This window comes from Rosa rugosa, chromosome 3 (assembly GCF_958449725.1).
Source record: "Rosa rugosa chromosome 3, drRosRugo1.1, whole genome shotgun sequence".
Lineage (NCBI taxonomy): Eukaryota > Viridiplantae > Streptophyta > Magnoliopsida > Rosales > Rosaceae > Rosa > Rosa rugosa.
Window position 1 is genome coordinate 50,645,343 of NC_084822.1, and position 16,699 is coordinate 50,662,041.

General features: G+C 39.7%; 2 protein-coding genes and 1 long non-coding RNA gene across 3 annotated transcripts; all 3 read left to right on the plus strand.

Moving 5' to 3' along the window:
• The first annotated feature begins 4,944 nt into the window (after window positions 1-4,944).
• On the plus strand, window positions 4,945-8,992 carry LOC133740471 (uncharacterized protein At1g32220, chloroplastic). The gene is made up of 10 exons (XM_062168427.1): window positions 4,945-5,230; window positions 5,867-5,984; window positions 6,064-6,152; window positions 6,651-6,706; window positions 6,790-6,845; window positions 7,136-7,229; window positions 7,318-7,397; window positions 7,786-7,828; window positions 8,056-8,147; window positions 8,637-8,992. The coding sequence occupies exons 1-10, from the start codon at window positions 5,175-5,177 to the stop codon at window positions 8,814-8,816; spliced, it is 864 nt and encodes a 287-aa protein (XP_062024411.1). The 5' UTR covers window positions 4,945-5,174; the 3' UTR covers window positions 8,817-8,992.
• A 1,608-nt stretch (window positions 8,993-10,600) lies between these two features.
• Window positions 10,601-11,309, plus strand: LOC133736615 (uncharacterized). Its single transcript, XR_009859624.1, has 3 exons — window positions 10,601-10,717; window positions 10,846-10,928; window positions 11,038-11,309. It is a non-coding gene; the product is annotated as an uncharacterized LOC133736615 (long non-coding RNA).
• Window positions 11,310-14,831: 3,522 nt separating this feature from the next.
• LOC133741163 (zinc finger protein CONSTANS-LIKE 4) lies at window positions 14,832-16,107 on the plus strand. The gene is made up of 2 exons (XM_062169111.1): window positions 14,832-15,589; window positions 15,669-16,107. Exons 1-2 carry the CDS (start codon window positions 14,912-14,914, stop codon window positions 15,987-15,989), a joined length of 999 nt encoding a protein of 332 aa, XP_062025095.1. The 5' UTR covers window positions 14,832-14,911; the 3' UTR covers window positions 15,990-16,107.
• Window positions 16,108-16,699: the final 592 nt, after the last annotated feature.

Below are 16,699 nucleotides of genomic sequence, written 5' to 3' on the forward strand. Positions count from 1 at the left end.
GGTGACACAACGGAAATATAACTCGATCTGCAACTCGATTACAGCATAGCATAATTTCCATACTCACAGCTTTCCCATCATATTGCCACTGAAAAATACATCATTTGTTAGTTGAAGGAGGGGATATCATTATTTCTATTTCTAGGCTGAAAGAGTTTAAGGATATATAATTGTATGAATTACTAGTATTTTAAATTTTAAAATATAGATATAGAAACTAGCAATGTGTGTTGCAACCTTTGCTCTTCCAAATTGCTGCTTACCTTTTTCATTGCATAGTGAATGTTCCACTTTAGGCAAAGAATGGAAAGACCTGAAACCAAAAGGACATGCATATGCATTTGCACTTCAATTCTTCAAATTGTATTGATTACACGCATTTCTATGCGCGTAATTGCACTCTAAATACTATAATTAAGCTAATCTTTAAGTCGAATATTATGTAATTAATATATTTTTATTTATTGTGTAGGAAATAAGCGGAATTGCGGAAACCATGAGAAATTAGTCCAAAAACCGAGCAAATTGGAGTTTTCGACAAAATGACAAATTCTCTACGTGGTCAATTATGGTCAACACCAAGAAAGAAAAGAAAAGATGATAATGAAAATGGTGTTAGAACTGCATGGCTTAATTAACCTGACCTTTGGTTAATTAAAGAAAACGTGCACATGCAACTTTGCTTTAATTGATTGGGTGCCAATCCAGCCTTGACAAATGGCAGCTATTTTCTTAATTAAACCATAAATGAATGCTAGCCAGCCAAATACGTTTCCTATCCACCCATCGGCCACCAATTCTCACTATTCGAGCCCAGGCCCACCGAACTCCCAAACCCATTCTCTTCTTCTCGCTACAGCCCAAACCAACCAAGTTTTTTTTGTTCTCATTTAATTAACCCCACACCGCCAGCAGCCTAGGTATATATAGCAATCAACCCTCAGCATTTGGGGAGAACCTACCAGCGCCGCACTTTGGGTTGAGGGCTGCTCTCATTCTCTTCGCCTCCATTTTTCCTCTTTTCTTTCTATTTTGTTTTGAGATTTGAAAGGCTACTCACCCAAAGCTTTAAGAATCCATCAAGGGGCTCAATCTCTACAAGATTCAAGATTTGGGTATTTTGTGGGGTTGTAATTCAAAGCTAATCATGCTAGCTTCATAGCTATTTGTGACTATCCTTGTTTTCTCCTACACTTCTCTACTCTTTACTATTTGAATTTTGTAATTTTGATGTTCATGAATATGGGTTGCGAGTAGTTACTTTTGGGGGCTATGGTTTCTAACTCTAGCTCAATTTTGATGTAATTGACATATTTTTCAAGTGATAAATAATGTATTTTCATATGGGTGCACTCTAATTACTATGCTAATTGGTTATTGATGCATTAATTTAGGGAATTAACCACTCTCTATGTTATGTGTTGAGATTTGTGATGTGTGATACAATTGGTGGTTCTTTTGTTCACTAACTTCATGTAATTAGTGTGGTGTGTCAAGTAGTTGCTTAATCGAGAATGAATGATTGCCTAAGTTTCTATTTTCTTGTGCCCTTCGCCTTTAATCCTAGACGTTGTGGCCCTAACAAGGCATAATGATTAGGGTTAGAGAGTTCATTCTTGCCTTAGTCGGAAGAATGGATACCAAATAAGAGAAATTGACTTAGTGGCCTTAACCGGCATTAGGTAGAGAACTAAGTAATAGTTACATTCTAGGTTGTAACTATTGCATGCTTAAATCCCTAATTTCTAGAGCTCTACGCCTTTAGTTCATGTTTTGGTAGCCCTAGTAAGGTACTAATTCATGAGTTAGAGAGTTCATATTTGTCCTAACTGAAAATGTGAATACCCTCAAGGAAATTCGGCTTAGTGGCCTTGACCGGTATTAAGTACGGGATTTGGTTCTCATGAAGATATGTTTGTTTGCTTGAAATGTGTTCGTTGCATTGAAATTGCTAGAGAGTGATTCCTAGTACCCAATTCTATCTCTCTTTTATTTTTTTCTTTATTTTTAATTGTCGTTGTTAATTTAGTTTTCGACGTAGTCTTTTAGATAAATTAAAATCACAATGTTTAATGACAATTTCTACCTCATTGTAAATAGTCATCACTAGGCTCTTAGTTTTGATTAGACTTTGGTGAAAACCAAAGCCGAGCATTGCTAAGGCTTGGTGCCTTAGAATAGCGTTTTTATTTATTTTCTTTTTCTTTTTCTTTTTCTTTTGTTTGCTTAGTGACTTTAGTTCCGACCACCCGAGGATTGTGGGTTAGCCACTAATCCCCGTGGTACGATAATTTTGGGCTCAATACTTCCCTATCTTGACAACGATACGTACGCTTGCGTAAATGTGTATCAAGTCATATATCATGTCATAGAATGTGCTTTATCATGCACCAAAATATGCTTTCCAGTTTGTGGCAAGTTTTGGTAGTATTATTCTTCTTTTGTTTTTGTTAATATTTCAAGTATTTGGGAAAAGGAAAATAAATATCAATGGATATCAACTACTGTTCATTCTGTCACAGCCCAGTCCACATAGCAAGATATTGTTTGGAAAAGGGAAAAAAATATTAATGGATATCAACAACTATTCATTCTGTCACAACTCAATCCCATCTGCATATATAGCAACTCAAAACGTGTCTTACTATAGGGAGGTGAATCTAGACATATAAGGCACATCACCTCCTCTCCTCCATTCTGTCACAGTCTAGTCCACATAGCAAGATATTGTTTGGGAAAGGAAAAAAACATATTAATGGATATCAACAATTGTTCATTCTGTCACAACTTAGTCTACATAGCAACTCAAAACGTGTCTTACTATGGGGAGGTGAATCTGGACATATAAGGCACATCACCTCCTCTCCCCCATTCTGTCACAGCCCAGTCTGCATAGCAAGATATTTTTTGGGAAAGGAAAAAAAATATTAATGGATATCAATAACTGTTCATTATGTCACAACTCAGTCTGCATAGCAACTCAAAACATGTCTTACTATGGGGAGGTGAAAACATGTCTTACTATAAGGCACATCACCTCCTCTCCCCCAAGTGATGTGGGATCTCACAATCCACTCTCTTAGGAGACCGATGCCCTCGTCGACAGACACTTCTAGCTGGGGAGTGGTTCTGATACCATTTTGTCAGAGCCCAGTCCCCATAGCAAGATATTGTCCCTTTGGATCCCGCCGTCATGGTTTTGTTCTTGGGCTCCCACCCAAAATGCGCCTTACTATAAGGAGGTGAGTCTAATTATATAAGGCACATCACCTCTCCTCCGGGCGATGTGGGATCTCATAGCTCGTAAGGAAATTTAGGTGGAATTAGCAAGTTCATTTGAATGTGTTTGTTCAGCTAAGACCAAATAGTTATGAAGCAAATAGTGTAAATTAAGCTGATACTATTGAACAATGTAAATTGAAGACCTATGAATCCATGGAAATAATTTTTGTTCCTTGCATGACAATCACATCGACCATTTTTTGATGCGATAATGAAAATGGGTTGCTCATGTAACTTGATAAACAATTTCGATCAGCCTTATTTCACACGGCTTCCATTTCATTTACAGACAACTTGATTTCTGTTATGAGGCAGCATCGCGTAGGGTTGTTTACTAGTAAAAATGAAAACTATAAACAAAATCTTAAAAAACTCTAGTAATTACCAATTTCACCAATAACACATATTTTTGAACCAATCCCAAATCGGGTATCAATATCATTCATCACAGCCCAGGGTGGCCATTACATATCATTTTGTTTCCTTCAGCCTAGACAGATCAAGAAGTTGTGGTAGTACCCACATTGGTACATAGAAATAGGTCCACTCATTATACATCAAATACGTAGAAAATAGCGTGAATCCTCCTTCAGTACTACTCCGAAGGCACTAGAGACACATAAAGTGCATGAATCCCTAAAACTTTGAGAATTATTGAAAGTAAACTAAGCTACTAACATAGGATTCTTAAAACAAAGAGAATTGATAGAAAGAAACTCTTATCTAATATTAATATATTAAGGGCCTCCTTTAAAAAAAAAAAAAAAACATATATATATATACACACATACATATTGGGCCTAGGGCAAAAAAACTCCAGCCCAAATCACCAAGTCAAAGAATAGCTCAAAGAACAGTGGGCTCAAACTTCAGCAGGCCGACTCAAATCAGGCCCGGCTCCATTCCTTCGTACATTAGCCACACGTGCAGCTGTTCCAGCGCTGCCGCAGAACCAGCTCCGCTAGAACCACGTTGTTGCTGATCTCGGATGTTGTCAACGAAGCGTCTCTAACCACCCATGAGCCCCCAAATTGGAAAACCAAGCACACCTGAAATGAGTTCAGTTGAAAAACCAGGTCGATGCATCAGTCAGAAGTCTGCATCACCACTTGGAAGTAAAGCAAATCGAGATCCAGCCCCCTCCCAATCCCAATCCGTCGCACACATCCCAGAAACCGAACAACCGACCATTGTGTTTCAAAGAGAATGAACCAAAAAATCGCCAAACTCTGCCAATCTTTGAGCAACCGCGGTTCTAAAAAAAACTGCCCCGAGCCTTAGCATTCATCACCCGTCCGGTAGCGGACCACAATTGACAGGAAGGCTAGAGACCAGTCTAGCTTTTGTGCGCCGCCGGACGAGCACGATCGCAGAGACTTGGAACTTTAGGAGCATTGGGAAAGGAAAGTGTTTCATTTCCTGCGTTTGGAACAGCCAAGAAAGGGAAATTGGTTCCCAAATGAAAGGAAAAAGTGGAGGAAATTGGTTCCTCCCCCCTCAGGATTCACTTTTCCAAAGGAAAGGAAAATGATTCATTTCCTTTCCACTAACCAAACAGGGCCTAATGTTACCCCTCCCAATAACACGTACATCGCGAGCACGAGTGCACTCTAGTAATAAAGTGAGAGAGTCCCCGTGGTACACCGACTTACTTTCTCCGAAATAGTATCTCTTGGCCGTTAACGAACCACATGTCCCTTGCCTTTACGCGCCATCTGTGGACTCTGTTTTCTCTCAAACACACTCTCTCTCTCTATTACCAAACCAGTCTTCTGCGAGAAGAAGCTACACTTTTTCCGATTACTTGTGCTCCGGGCATTCTCTGAGAAATTGAAATCGGAGAAATCTGCAAAATCTGCAAGAAGCAGGGATTGTGGAAACGGAAATTTCAAATGAGGACGGTCGTGTCGCGCTTGATCCATTCAAGATCATCACTTCCCAGGCCCTTGTATGCTTTTTTTTTTTTTTTTTCCTTCAGTTTTTTCGAGTCGATATTTATTCTCTCATATAAATGTTTCTTTGGGCTTTGAATGTGGTTCTTAATTTGTTCTTGTGGATGAACATAATCCATTGTTTGGCTGTAGACGAAGACTGGGAAAGTAATGGAATTTCTAGAACCCTAAAAAGAATCGCTGGAGCTAAGTTTCAATTAAAGTAAAGTTTTTGGGCTTCTTGTCTGTTGAATTTCTGGGTATGGAATATAAGGGTGTTTTAACCAAAAAAAAAAAAAAAAATTCTCTTCCTTGGAATATATATGTGCTACAAGATTCTAGCATCGATAGTTTAAAGGATCACTGTCGAGATGTAATGGATTATTGGAACCCAACATAAATAATTTAGTCGATATTAAATGTTCAACTACTTGCTTGCTTCACATGTTCTTTGTGCAGTTAGAGTTTATACTTTGGATTAAATCAGTTGGTATCATTTATTTATTTGTATAAACATGTCTGTTCTTAGTATATAATGTTTAATGGAGATAATATCTTTACTTAGACTTGGTGAATCGTATTTCCTACTTATCCAAAACATATATTCTAGTATGGTATCATCTGTTCTTAATTTCTCATTTCCATAAATGTAGTATGATGACTGCACCTAAAAATGGGAGGTATCTCTCAGGCGAATCTAATAAGGTTGATGAGCCCTTCAAAGTTGAGGAAGCAGAGACTATTCAAGGCCCCCCTCCTCCAACAGAGAAGGTACTGTCTTGCTGTTTAGGCTATATAGTTTTGCTAGTGAGCTACCATTTAATTTTTATTTGTGTGCTTCTTACTTCAGTTACTTGTGTTGGGTGGAAATGGATTTGTTGGCTCACATGTTTGTAGAGAAGCATTAGATCGTGGACTGTCTGTTGCTAGCCTTAGCAGGTATAACCTTTTTCCCTCCATTTGATGCTGAAGAATTATTCACTAGTATTGGAAAGTTTAGGAATGCAAGCTATCTGAATGTTTTCTAAGAAGAAAATACTGTCACTATAAAGTTGGTTTAATGTCTGAACTGATTAAAACAATAGGTTATTATATGGATATCCTGGTTTCCATATAATAGTTGAAGGTCTACCAATCAGTTATTTATATATATTATGCAGAGTGTGAATGACATATAGACAGACGTACTAGACATTGTATATATCCGAAAACAATGTAATAAGAGTGCTTCGTGTTAGTAGCAGGAATCATAACTGGAGATTTTCACAAGGCCATACTCTTTTTAGGAACTGCTGGTGCATTGATCAAAAATTTAAACTTCATTTGTTATTTTCATTCTGTTGTCTTGAGCAGTTTCTGCTATCCTCATTTAGCTGATTAGTTTGTTTGATTTTGCATACCATCCTACTTCTAACACATTCTTATTTTGCTTCTCAGGTCTGGTAGGTCAAAGTTACATGATTCATGGGCTAACAATGTGACCTGGTACCAAGGTTTGCTTTCTTGCATAGTATGTTTATTGATGCGCTCATTCTTTTGTCTGTGTAATTCCTCTAAGCATTGTCTCCCTTTCCAGGAAACCTTCTATCACCTGATTCATGGAAGGATGCTCTCGACGGTGTCACGTCTGTTGTATGCAGTCCCTTAATACCCTGTTTTACTTGATTCCCATTAGCCAATAAGTACATGCACACACAGATACATTGCTATCCATGTCGTACATGCACGCACACACACCCCCTGTATCCATGTGATATATGGTTCTCCTGTACTCCCCCAAAAAAACTCCGTCTGTGGTTCAATTTGTGATTATGATATTAGTTATTAGGACTGAAGCTCCGCTTTGATTTTGGAAAGGTTTTTACTTTGCTTTTCCCAGGGGAGATTTTGGTTTGTCTTCTGATTAAAGTTTCTTGTCCTAGATATCCTGTGTTGGTGGCTTTGGCTCCAATTCTTACATGTATAAGATTAATGGGACTGCAAACATCAATGCAATTAGAGCTGCTTCTGAGCATGGTACATACTCATATATGTTTAAAAATTGCTTTGTCTATTTGGCAACATCTTTGGTATTGGTGTTACATTATCTTCTGTTGAATGATAGGTGTGAAAAGATTTGTGTATGTCTCTGCTGCTGATTTTGGCTTGGCAAATTACTTGCTGCGAGGATATTATGAGGGAAAGGTATCTTGTCTATGAGTTTACTTGTATCTTATAAGGACATGAAATTTTCAATGCTTTGAATGTTTCTCTCTTATTCATGATCTTTTCACAACATTCCTTTTTGTGTTTTTCTTTTCGTCTAGAATATTCCCCCTTTTTTTTTATGGGAGTATTCTTTTCAAAGTAACGGGGTACTTATAACATGTAAAGTTAGTTTATTTGGTCACAGAGTGCCAGAATTTATTATTTTCAAGAAAATGTCCCGAGCTTTAGCTTTCTTGATTTTACCACTGCATGGTCAGTTTTCTGTGACAGTAGTAAGAATTATCATAACGAGTTTCTTGATGATGACTTGTGTTATTCTATTGTTATCTGACGAAGATTCTTTATTGGATCTTGTTGAATACAGAGAGCTGCCGAAACAGAGATACTAACCAAATTCCCTTATGGAGGTAAGCTTTCTTACTGTTTTAGAGTAGCATCTTATACCTAGCAGTTCAGCCGTGATATAGGTTGATAAGCTTGCTTGAGAATTTTGGTTGAGATATCAATAATTGAATTTCCCATCATGTAAAAATACCTATGCGGAACTTTTGTGTGGCGATTTCTACATCTTGCCTCTGCAATTCCAAACAAATCATCTTCTTAAAGCACTAAGTTGATTTACATATCCTTTCAGGAGTGATTTTGAGGCCTGGATTTATTTACGGGACTCGAAGTGTTGGGAGCATAAAGTTACCTCTTGGTGTAATCGGTTCTCCTCTGGAGATGGTAATTTGATAATTATTTTAATATAATATATATAGTAATGCCACATACAGTTGTCCATTTATGCCAGAACCTGCTAGAAGTTCCACTTAAATTCTGGTAAAAAAATATTGACCCAAAAGGGCCACATATTCTTTGCGAACATGGTTTGAAATATCAATATATTCTCAATATCATCGTTGAGCAAGTTACCTCTGTTATCGGCCATTTCTTATAGTTTGAGATATGTTTTTCTTTTCATGATTGATAGAATTGTCAGTTTAAGAAACTTTAAACAATTAACTTTCATATTCACTTTATTTTTGCAAAGGGTAATGATTGTGGCACTCCATTATGCTATATATTTTACCAATTGCACTCCACTGTATTGGTTAAAAACGGAGTGCAACTGGTGAAGTGAATTGCCTATAGCGAGGAAAGATTATATTAAGCTTTTCTTCTTTTTTATATCAGAAAATTATATTAAGCTGATTCTTGTCCAAATGACTGCAGTTATTTCAACAAACAAGACCTCTGAACCAGCTGCCACTAGTGGGACCTCTCTTTACTCCTCCTGTGAATGTTACTGCTGTAGCGGAGGTTGCTGTTAGAGCAGCTACCGATCCCGTCTTCCCTCCTGGGATTGTTGATATCTACGGGATTCAACGTTATACTCAGCATAAGTCCAAGTAAAAGTTTTAGTTGTGACGTGAAGATTCCCTCTACCCTTTTTATTCATCATTAACAGAGTGATATTAAGCTGTCAAAATTTTTCTGCTTGAGATTTTTGTTCTTCTCTTAGCAGTGATGTGAAGATCCTATTGGTTCTTTCACCTTTCTGATTCAATAATTAATAAATATACGTTAACTTGTGAAAAAAAAGAAAAGAAGTATTTTAGAAATGAAACCTCAGGTTTTTGACCGCACAGACTAGTTTTTATCTTTAGTTTTATTTTTTCTTGCTTTGGATGAGAAAAGTGCTACTTCGTTGGATAAGAGTATCGTCTACATTTATATGTTGAGTATGGTCCAACGGAATGTCCATATGTATTCTAATTTGAAAAACACATATACTCATGCAAAGAAGAGTTTGGAAGTAGGTAGCTTTGCTCCTTTTGGTTAAAGTAACCTTCTAGTTAAATTACATCTATATGAAATTACACACAATCTTTAAAAGAAAAAAAGAAAAAAAATTACACATAATGAGATGTATTTGCCCAGTTTGATACAAGTTTATGTTGTGTCAAAAACTGCTTGAAAGTGTTGGGTAAAATTTAATAAATATTTATTTCAAAAATTACATCATTGAACTGCTGCTTATAGAAGTTAAGTACTGAAATGTGTTTGGTACAAATATATTTCATAAGTTAAAAGTTACAAATGCTTCTGATTTAAGTTAAGCTATTCTAAACTGGGTCTAAGGGCGAGTTTGGCCCCGAGGTGATTAATTTAAGGATTAAATACTTGTTACTCCTCGTACTTTTCCCTGAAAAACAGTTTAGTCCCTCGCCTTTTAAATTAAACTGAATAGTCCTTATTCTATCAAATTCTCATATAACAAGTCCAAAATGATCCGAAATGACTATTATGCCCCTCATTTCCTATTTTTATTATTATTTTAATTTTTTTCTCTATTTTTTTAATTTTTCTCCCCTTTTTTTTTTATATTTTCTCTCTCCCTCCTTCTCTCTCTCCCCTGACCTCTCTCTCCCTCGACCTCTCTTCTTCTCTTCCTCTGCAACCACCGGAGAACACCAGCGCCGCCCTCTCCTCGAGCTCCCCCGCCTCCACCGCCGAGAAGCTCCAGAACGCCTCCGTCCATACCCGATCTGAGCTCTCCGACCCCCTCCGCTCCATCACCGCCCTCACTCTCTAGCTCGTACTCTGCAATTTCCTTGCTACTCCACCGAGATCACCCAGCAGGTCATTGCTCGGAGCAGCACTCTGCTTCGGAGCCGAAGAAAATGACCCGAAAAAGTCATCTTCCTCCACATTACTATTAACCGAACCACCGGAGCTCCCAAACACATCAAAGTCGTCGCCTCCGCTGCCGCCCAAGGACGCCGCGCCTCCGATCCGATGGCGAAAAGGAGAGTTGATCGGCTGCGGCGCCTTTGGCCGCGTCTACATGGGCATGAATCTCGGCTCCGGCGAGCTTCTCGCTGTGAAACAGATCCGGTTTCGAATTCGGTTTCCTCTGCTTGAGGGATTCGAATTTATTTTGCTTAATTTTGGTGATGGAGTGTGATTTTGAAGGGTTTGGATTGCTGCTGTTTCGAATTTGATGTTAATTTTGGCCTTTAACTAGGTTTTGATTTGGTAATCGGTTGATTTTGATTCTGGAGTGTTCCTTTTTTAGTTGTTGATACTGTATGAACTTCGGCTTATTGATTTTTTGCCCCAATTTTGGTTATTGAGTTTGATTTGTGAATTTTGTTAATTCTATGTGTTTTCCGGTTTTCCTGGAGTTCAATTCACAAGTTGCAGAGCTAGTTCAGTAAGGGACTTGGTTCAGTATATAATTCTTGATATGTTTGTTGGTTCTTTCGCAGGTTCTTATCGCAGTAAATAGTGCCTCCAAGGAGAAAGCTCAGGTTTGGTTTCTGTTCTTGTCTTGCTAAACAGCTTAAGTTAGACAGTGATATGTAATTTATTATGATGATTATGATACTGAGGATCAACATTGACTTTCTATCCACATCTCCCTTTGAAATATGTGAAGAAATCCGCCGGAGAAGCAATTGAAGACTTGGCCCACCCTCCGATGAGAACTCTCTGACCTTGTTTCAGCTATCAGTATTATTGGTTCGAATGCTTTTGCTTTCTCTGATTCTTTCGATTTTCCTTCCGTTTCTTGTATTCATTTGCTACGCCTTTCTCTTTATCTGTTTTGGGGATTTGATTTTGTCTGCAGCTCTGTTTGATTGGTGACGAAGTGAAGCAATAGGAAAATGAAATCTTGTTTAGGGGTTTTAGTGAAATAAATTTTTGGAGAGTGAGGGCGGTGATGGAGCGGAGGGGGTCGGAGAGCTCAGATCGAGTGTGGACGGAGGCGTTCTGGAGCTTCTCGGCGGTGGAGGCGGGGGAGCCCGAGGAGAGGGCGGCGCTGGTGTTCTCCGGTGGTTGCAGAGGAAGAGAAGAAGAAGAGAGGTCGAGGGAGAGAGAGGTCAGGGGAGAGAGAGAAGGAGGGAGAGAGAAAATATAAAAAAAAAAGGAGAGAAAAATTTAAAAAATAGAGAAAAAAATTAAAATAATAATAAAAATAGGAAATGAGGGGCATAATAGTCATTTCGGATCATTTTGGACTTGTTATATGAGAATTTGATAGAATAATGACTATTCAATTTAATTTAAAAGGCGAGGGACCAAACTGTTTTTCAGGGAAAAGTACGAGGAGTAACAAGTATTTAATCCTTAATTTAAAATCTGCTTTAGCTGTGCTGTGAGAATAATCAGCTGTGAAATTAAGTAGCTGGGTGTTTGGTAAACTGTGCTTTTAAAAGTGCTGTGAGTACAAAAGCAGTGTTTAAGTGTTTGGTAAACTTTAGTATAAAAGTGCTGTGAGTTTAGAAAATGACCAAAAAGGACATGATGTTAAAATGATGTTACTTATATATATTTTTAGAAATAATAACATTTATTATTTTTATAAGTTATGCTCTACTCATTCATATATCGTGAATTTCTGAAGTTCTGGGAAATTTTCGGAGAATTTTTTGGATACCCAAACTATTTATCGTGACTTTCTGAAGTTCTGGGGTTTTGAAAATTTATTTAAGGAAATAGAAATCAAGTGGCGCGATCTGAGCCGTCAATTTCCTCCACCATCCAATCTGGTCCGTTGATTTGGCTTTAAAAGGAAAGGAAATGGACCAGATTGGCCTGGAAAGCTCGAGAGAGAGAGAGAGAGGGAGCTTGGAGTCAGAAGTCCACCGACCCGGAAGAGAAGCCTGACCGGAACTTTCACCTCCGGCCACCCCACGACGGCGCACGGGCACCATCCTCTTCGTCTCATTGTACCTGTCACGTATGTGGCCGTTGATTGTCCATGCACCGGACGACGAAGAAGAATCGACGGTGAGAAGGTCCGACTGCTCCGGCGACTCCGGCCACCGATTGGCTTGCATGTGGTATGAAACCTCATCTTCTCGTCATGGTCTACATGCCTGTGTGATTATTTTCTGAATTCGATTAGGTTCTGATGATTTTCATTTTTGGGAATTCTCAGCTTCGTCGCGGTTCCTCGACGCCGGCGACTTTTCCAGCTCTTCTCGGCTTACTCCTGGCTTCGTTGCATCTGTAGAAGAAAGCTGACCACGATTGGAGTTGGAAGTCATGAACTTGCTGGGTTGTAGGCATCAAATCCTCAGTCCATCTTCAAATCAGTTTCGGTAGTGTTGGGATATAGATGAGGGCAATATAGGTACACATCTCAACTTCTGAAATCTCTTAATCTAGAAGCATCACTTTTGCAACTTGTGGATTATAGCATTGGGAAGTGGGAGATTGGATTATAATCACCAACCTCTTGTTTTACCAAACACCCATCCAACTTAAATTATGGAATAAGCAGCTTAAGCTGCTCTAACCTCGGGGCCAAACTGGGCCTAAGAAGAGTTTGGGATAGTTTAACTTCAAGTTGGCATTTGTACCCATTGTGTAATATCCGATGGGTAATATCCACCTAATAATAGTTTGCGGGTAATACCTAATGGGTAGTACCCATAAAATAATTCACAGATATGGGTATTTATCCAACCCATTTCTAAACGGGTAACCCATACCCACCCATTTACCAATTTCCAATAAGAGCATATTTTTTTTTTTTTTTTTTAAGGCCATCAGGCCATTAAAGACAGTTTCGGTGTCGATCGGCCCATTCATTTGGTCTCCGGCGATCGGAGATGGCCTGAACAACTGCGCCGACGAGACTGCGCACCACGCCGACGGACTATATCCATGGCCTGACACCAAAATTGTCGCTGATTTCTTCTTCTCCGGCCAGAGGGATTGATGTTCCTCGATCGTTGCGCCTGCACCGACGTCGGAGTCGGCCTGAACAACACGAGACTGATTCTAGTGTGGAGAAAACATCCCTGGAAAGCACAAAGGGACCAGATGACCATCTTTTATGGTGGGCAAAGTCATAGTGTTCGACGATTTTCCAACTGCGAAGGCCATCAGTCCCAGCACATCCAGAACCTTCCCGAACCGCGAGAACATGGCTTCTTCAATTCGGCGAGCTTGATCTTCTCGTTCAAGTTGTTGATGTAGATCATTTGGTTCGCCGGAACTCCACCTCGTCCTCCACAGAAAGAGGCCGGTGCCGGAATTGCTGGTTTGAACGGAGAGAGGAGAGAAGAATCGGAGTTGTTGGGTTTAGGGTTGAACGGAGAGAGAAGAGAAGAACCAGAATTGCTGGGTCTGATTGTCAAGATAAATTTTTTTGGGTATTCAGTAAAATTTAAGTACGCGTGGGTAATACCCATACCCACCCATTTTTAGAATGGGTATTTTATAAAATACCCGTACCCACTCAAAATTTATAAATGGGTACCCATACCCGCAAAAATATACCCAAAAGGAATAAAAACCCACGGGTACCCATACCCATGGGTTAAAATGTCATCCCTAGTTTAGCTCATCTTTTAGTCACATGAAGGCGGCAAAAGAGCTAGCCCGATCTATTCATGCCGTGCTTGAGTCAGTTTATTTATTCAAACGTTAGGTTTGGCTCCGTCTATAATCCGAACGTATATTGGGCCAATAAACAAACCGTTCTGAAATGATTAAGCATGAGTTAACTACTCAGAAAACTATAATAAAAAAACTATTGAAATATTCTTAGGCTCAGTGTGGTTACTTTCTATTTACTTTTTCTTAGTTGTTTTTGCCTACAGGATTGATATCTAACATCTGGTTTACTTGATTGTTAAATAGTCCAATTGTATAACAACTGAGTTTTCTAGGCAATTGACTTATTTGCTTTGGGAGTTAGGTTGTACCTAATTTTTGCCCATTTTGTAGGCTCGTTTGTTTTAAATGAGTGTGCCTATTGGTCTTAATAATCGATATTTTTTATTTTATTTTATTTTATTTTATTTTGATCTCAGAATATAATATAAGTTTAGAAATTGATGTATACGTCGTTCTAATTTTGATGATCAATGAATATTATCTGTTTGATAAAAAAAAAAAAAAAAAAAAAAAAACTTATCTAACAAAGGACAATAAAATGGAGATATCAGGATGAGAACCAAGGACTAAGCGTTTTGAAGAATGCGTCATATCCATGCGTCATACGAAGTCATTATTACTTCAAGGACAATTATCGAACGGTGCTTGCCAACCAGTCAAACTACACCCCTCCCCATACACACATGTCAATTAAAAATTTACTCATAAAATGGGGTCCGTTTTAACTGCCAATTTCACTCTGAACTCAAATTCGAGTCTATTGGACACAGATGATGAGCCTCGCGACCATTATTGTTGTTGGCCCCACTTTCTTCGCACGACATTGCCAACACAGAGGTGGTCATCCCGCATGGGTCCCACCGAAACTGACATTCGACAGCACGATGTTTAACTCGGGGCAATCCCACCCCCCCCATCTTTTGGCTAAGCTTCTTCCTCGTGTCACTCCACCATTGGCTCTTCCCTGGATATCTGTGGCCCACCAGATAGACACACATCATAACACAAAATGAAACGTTGAGAGAGAGAAGAGAGAGAGAGACACACACACACAATTTTACAGTGCAGGAAACCGGTGAGCTTAGGGCGCTATGGCATCGAAGCTCTGCGACTCGTGCAAATCGGCGACGGCGACTCTGTTCTGCCGAGCAGACTCCGCTTTCCTCTGCGTAAGCTGCGACACAAAGATCCACGCGGCCAACAAGCTGGCTTCCCGCCACGCCCGGGTCTGGTTGTGCGAGGTGTGCGAGCAGGCTCCCGCCCACGTCACGTGCAAGGCCGACGACGCCACCCTCTGCGTCACGTGCGACCGAGAAATCCACTCTGCTAACCCCCTCAGCCGCCGGCACGAGAGAGTCCCGGTCGCCCCGTTCTACGCCTCACTGAACTCGGACGACTCAACCGCCGTCAAATCTGATGCTGCCGTCAACTTCCTTGATGACCGATACTTGTCCGACGGAGATGGAGACGGAGACGGAGAGACGACTGAGGTCAGCAGAGAGGAAGCCGAGGCTGCTTCGTGGCTGCTCCCAAATCCTAAGGATCTGAATTCGGGGCAGTACGTGTTCTCTGACATGGATCCGTATTTGGATCTGGATTACGGGGCAGTGGATCCGAAAGCTCAAGCTCAGGAGGAGCAGAACAGTAGTGGTACTGACGGAGTGGTCCCTGTGCAAAGCAAGACCGTCCAGCCTCAAAGCTTTGAAATGGAGTTGCCAGGATCCAAGCCTTTCATCTATGGCTACCATGGCCACTGTTTAAGCCAGAGTGTAAGCTAGCTCTCTCGATCTTTGTGAATTGGTTACTGCTTATTATCGATTTGATCTAACAGTGTCTCTCACTGCTCAGGTATCATCATCCTCCTCTATGGATGTTAGCGTCGTGCCAGATGGCAGCATGCTGACGGAGATGTCAGATCCCTACCCCAAGTCGATCGGCGATCAGTTATCGCATCCGGCGGTTCAAATTTCATCGGCGGATCGGGAAGCTAGGGTGTTGAGGTACAGAGAGAAGAGAAAGAACCGAAAGTTCGAGAAGACGATTCGTTACGCATCGCGAAAAGCTTATGCGGAGACGAGACCACGAATCAAAGGCAGGTTCGCTAAGCGCACAGAAGCGGAGATCGGAGCCGAACGTCTCTGCCGCTACGGCGTCGTTCCCTCTTTTTAGGTTCAATGTTTTAGCAGTAAATTCTTGTGTTTTCGTTTCCTTATTTCAAACTCTTGCTCCCGGGATAACAGTTATGTACATATGTTATGATGCATGGAATATTGACGTCGATTTTGTACAGGATTATGTTGTCACGAATTTTGCTTTCTGGCTTTCTAGTTTGAACTGCAATTTTGTATTAAGAAGCGTACCAGATTACGAATTGCTATTGGGTTTCTTTGGGATCTGATTAATTATTACCATACCTACACATAGTAAACGAAGGAACAATTCTTAGGTTCACCCTAAGGGTGAATAAGCATGTTCACCCTAAGGGTGAATAAGCATATTCACCCTCTCTTGCGATTACCGCATAATAACTTTATAATTCTCTAATTCAACCATTCATGTTGTATAACGTAATATAAAGAATAGCTCAGTAAAAAATCAATCAAATTGAAGACTTTTTAGTTATTCATTTCTATGAAATACATGGATGGTTCATCATAGCAGTAGTAAGTGTTGTTAGAATCATCCATTTGTTTGATTCAATTAGATAATTAAACGATTTCCAATTCGATTGATTTTTTACAGAGATGATCTTTAAAGGATAATTTAAGATATAGACCGTTAGATTATAAATTTATTAGGTAAAAATATGTTAATCGACAACGGGGGTGAATATGCTCATTCACCCTAGGAGTGAACTTAAGAATTGTTCTAAACAAAGA

Coding starts and splice junctions, on each gene's coding strand:
- LOC133740471 (XM_062168427.1), top strand. CDS start 5,175: ATGAGGACGGTCGTGTCGCGCTTGATCCATTCAAGATCATCACTTCCC. Junction 6,153..6,650: donor TCTGTTGCTAGCCTTAGCAG/GTATAACCTTTT, acceptor TTTGCTTCTCAG/GTCTGGTAGGTCAAAGTTAC. Junction 7,398..7,785: donor GAGGATATTATGAGGGAAAG/GTATCTTGTCTA, acceptor TGTTGAATACAG/AGAGCTGCCGAAACAGAGAT.
- LOC133741163 (XM_062169111.1), top strand. CDS start 14,912: ATGGCATCGAAGCTCTGCGACTCGTGCAAATCGGCGACGGCGACTCTG. Junction 15,590..15,668: donor GCCACTGTTTAAGCCAGAGT/GTAAGCTAGCTC, acceptor CTCACTGCTCAG/GTATCATCATCCTCCTCTAT.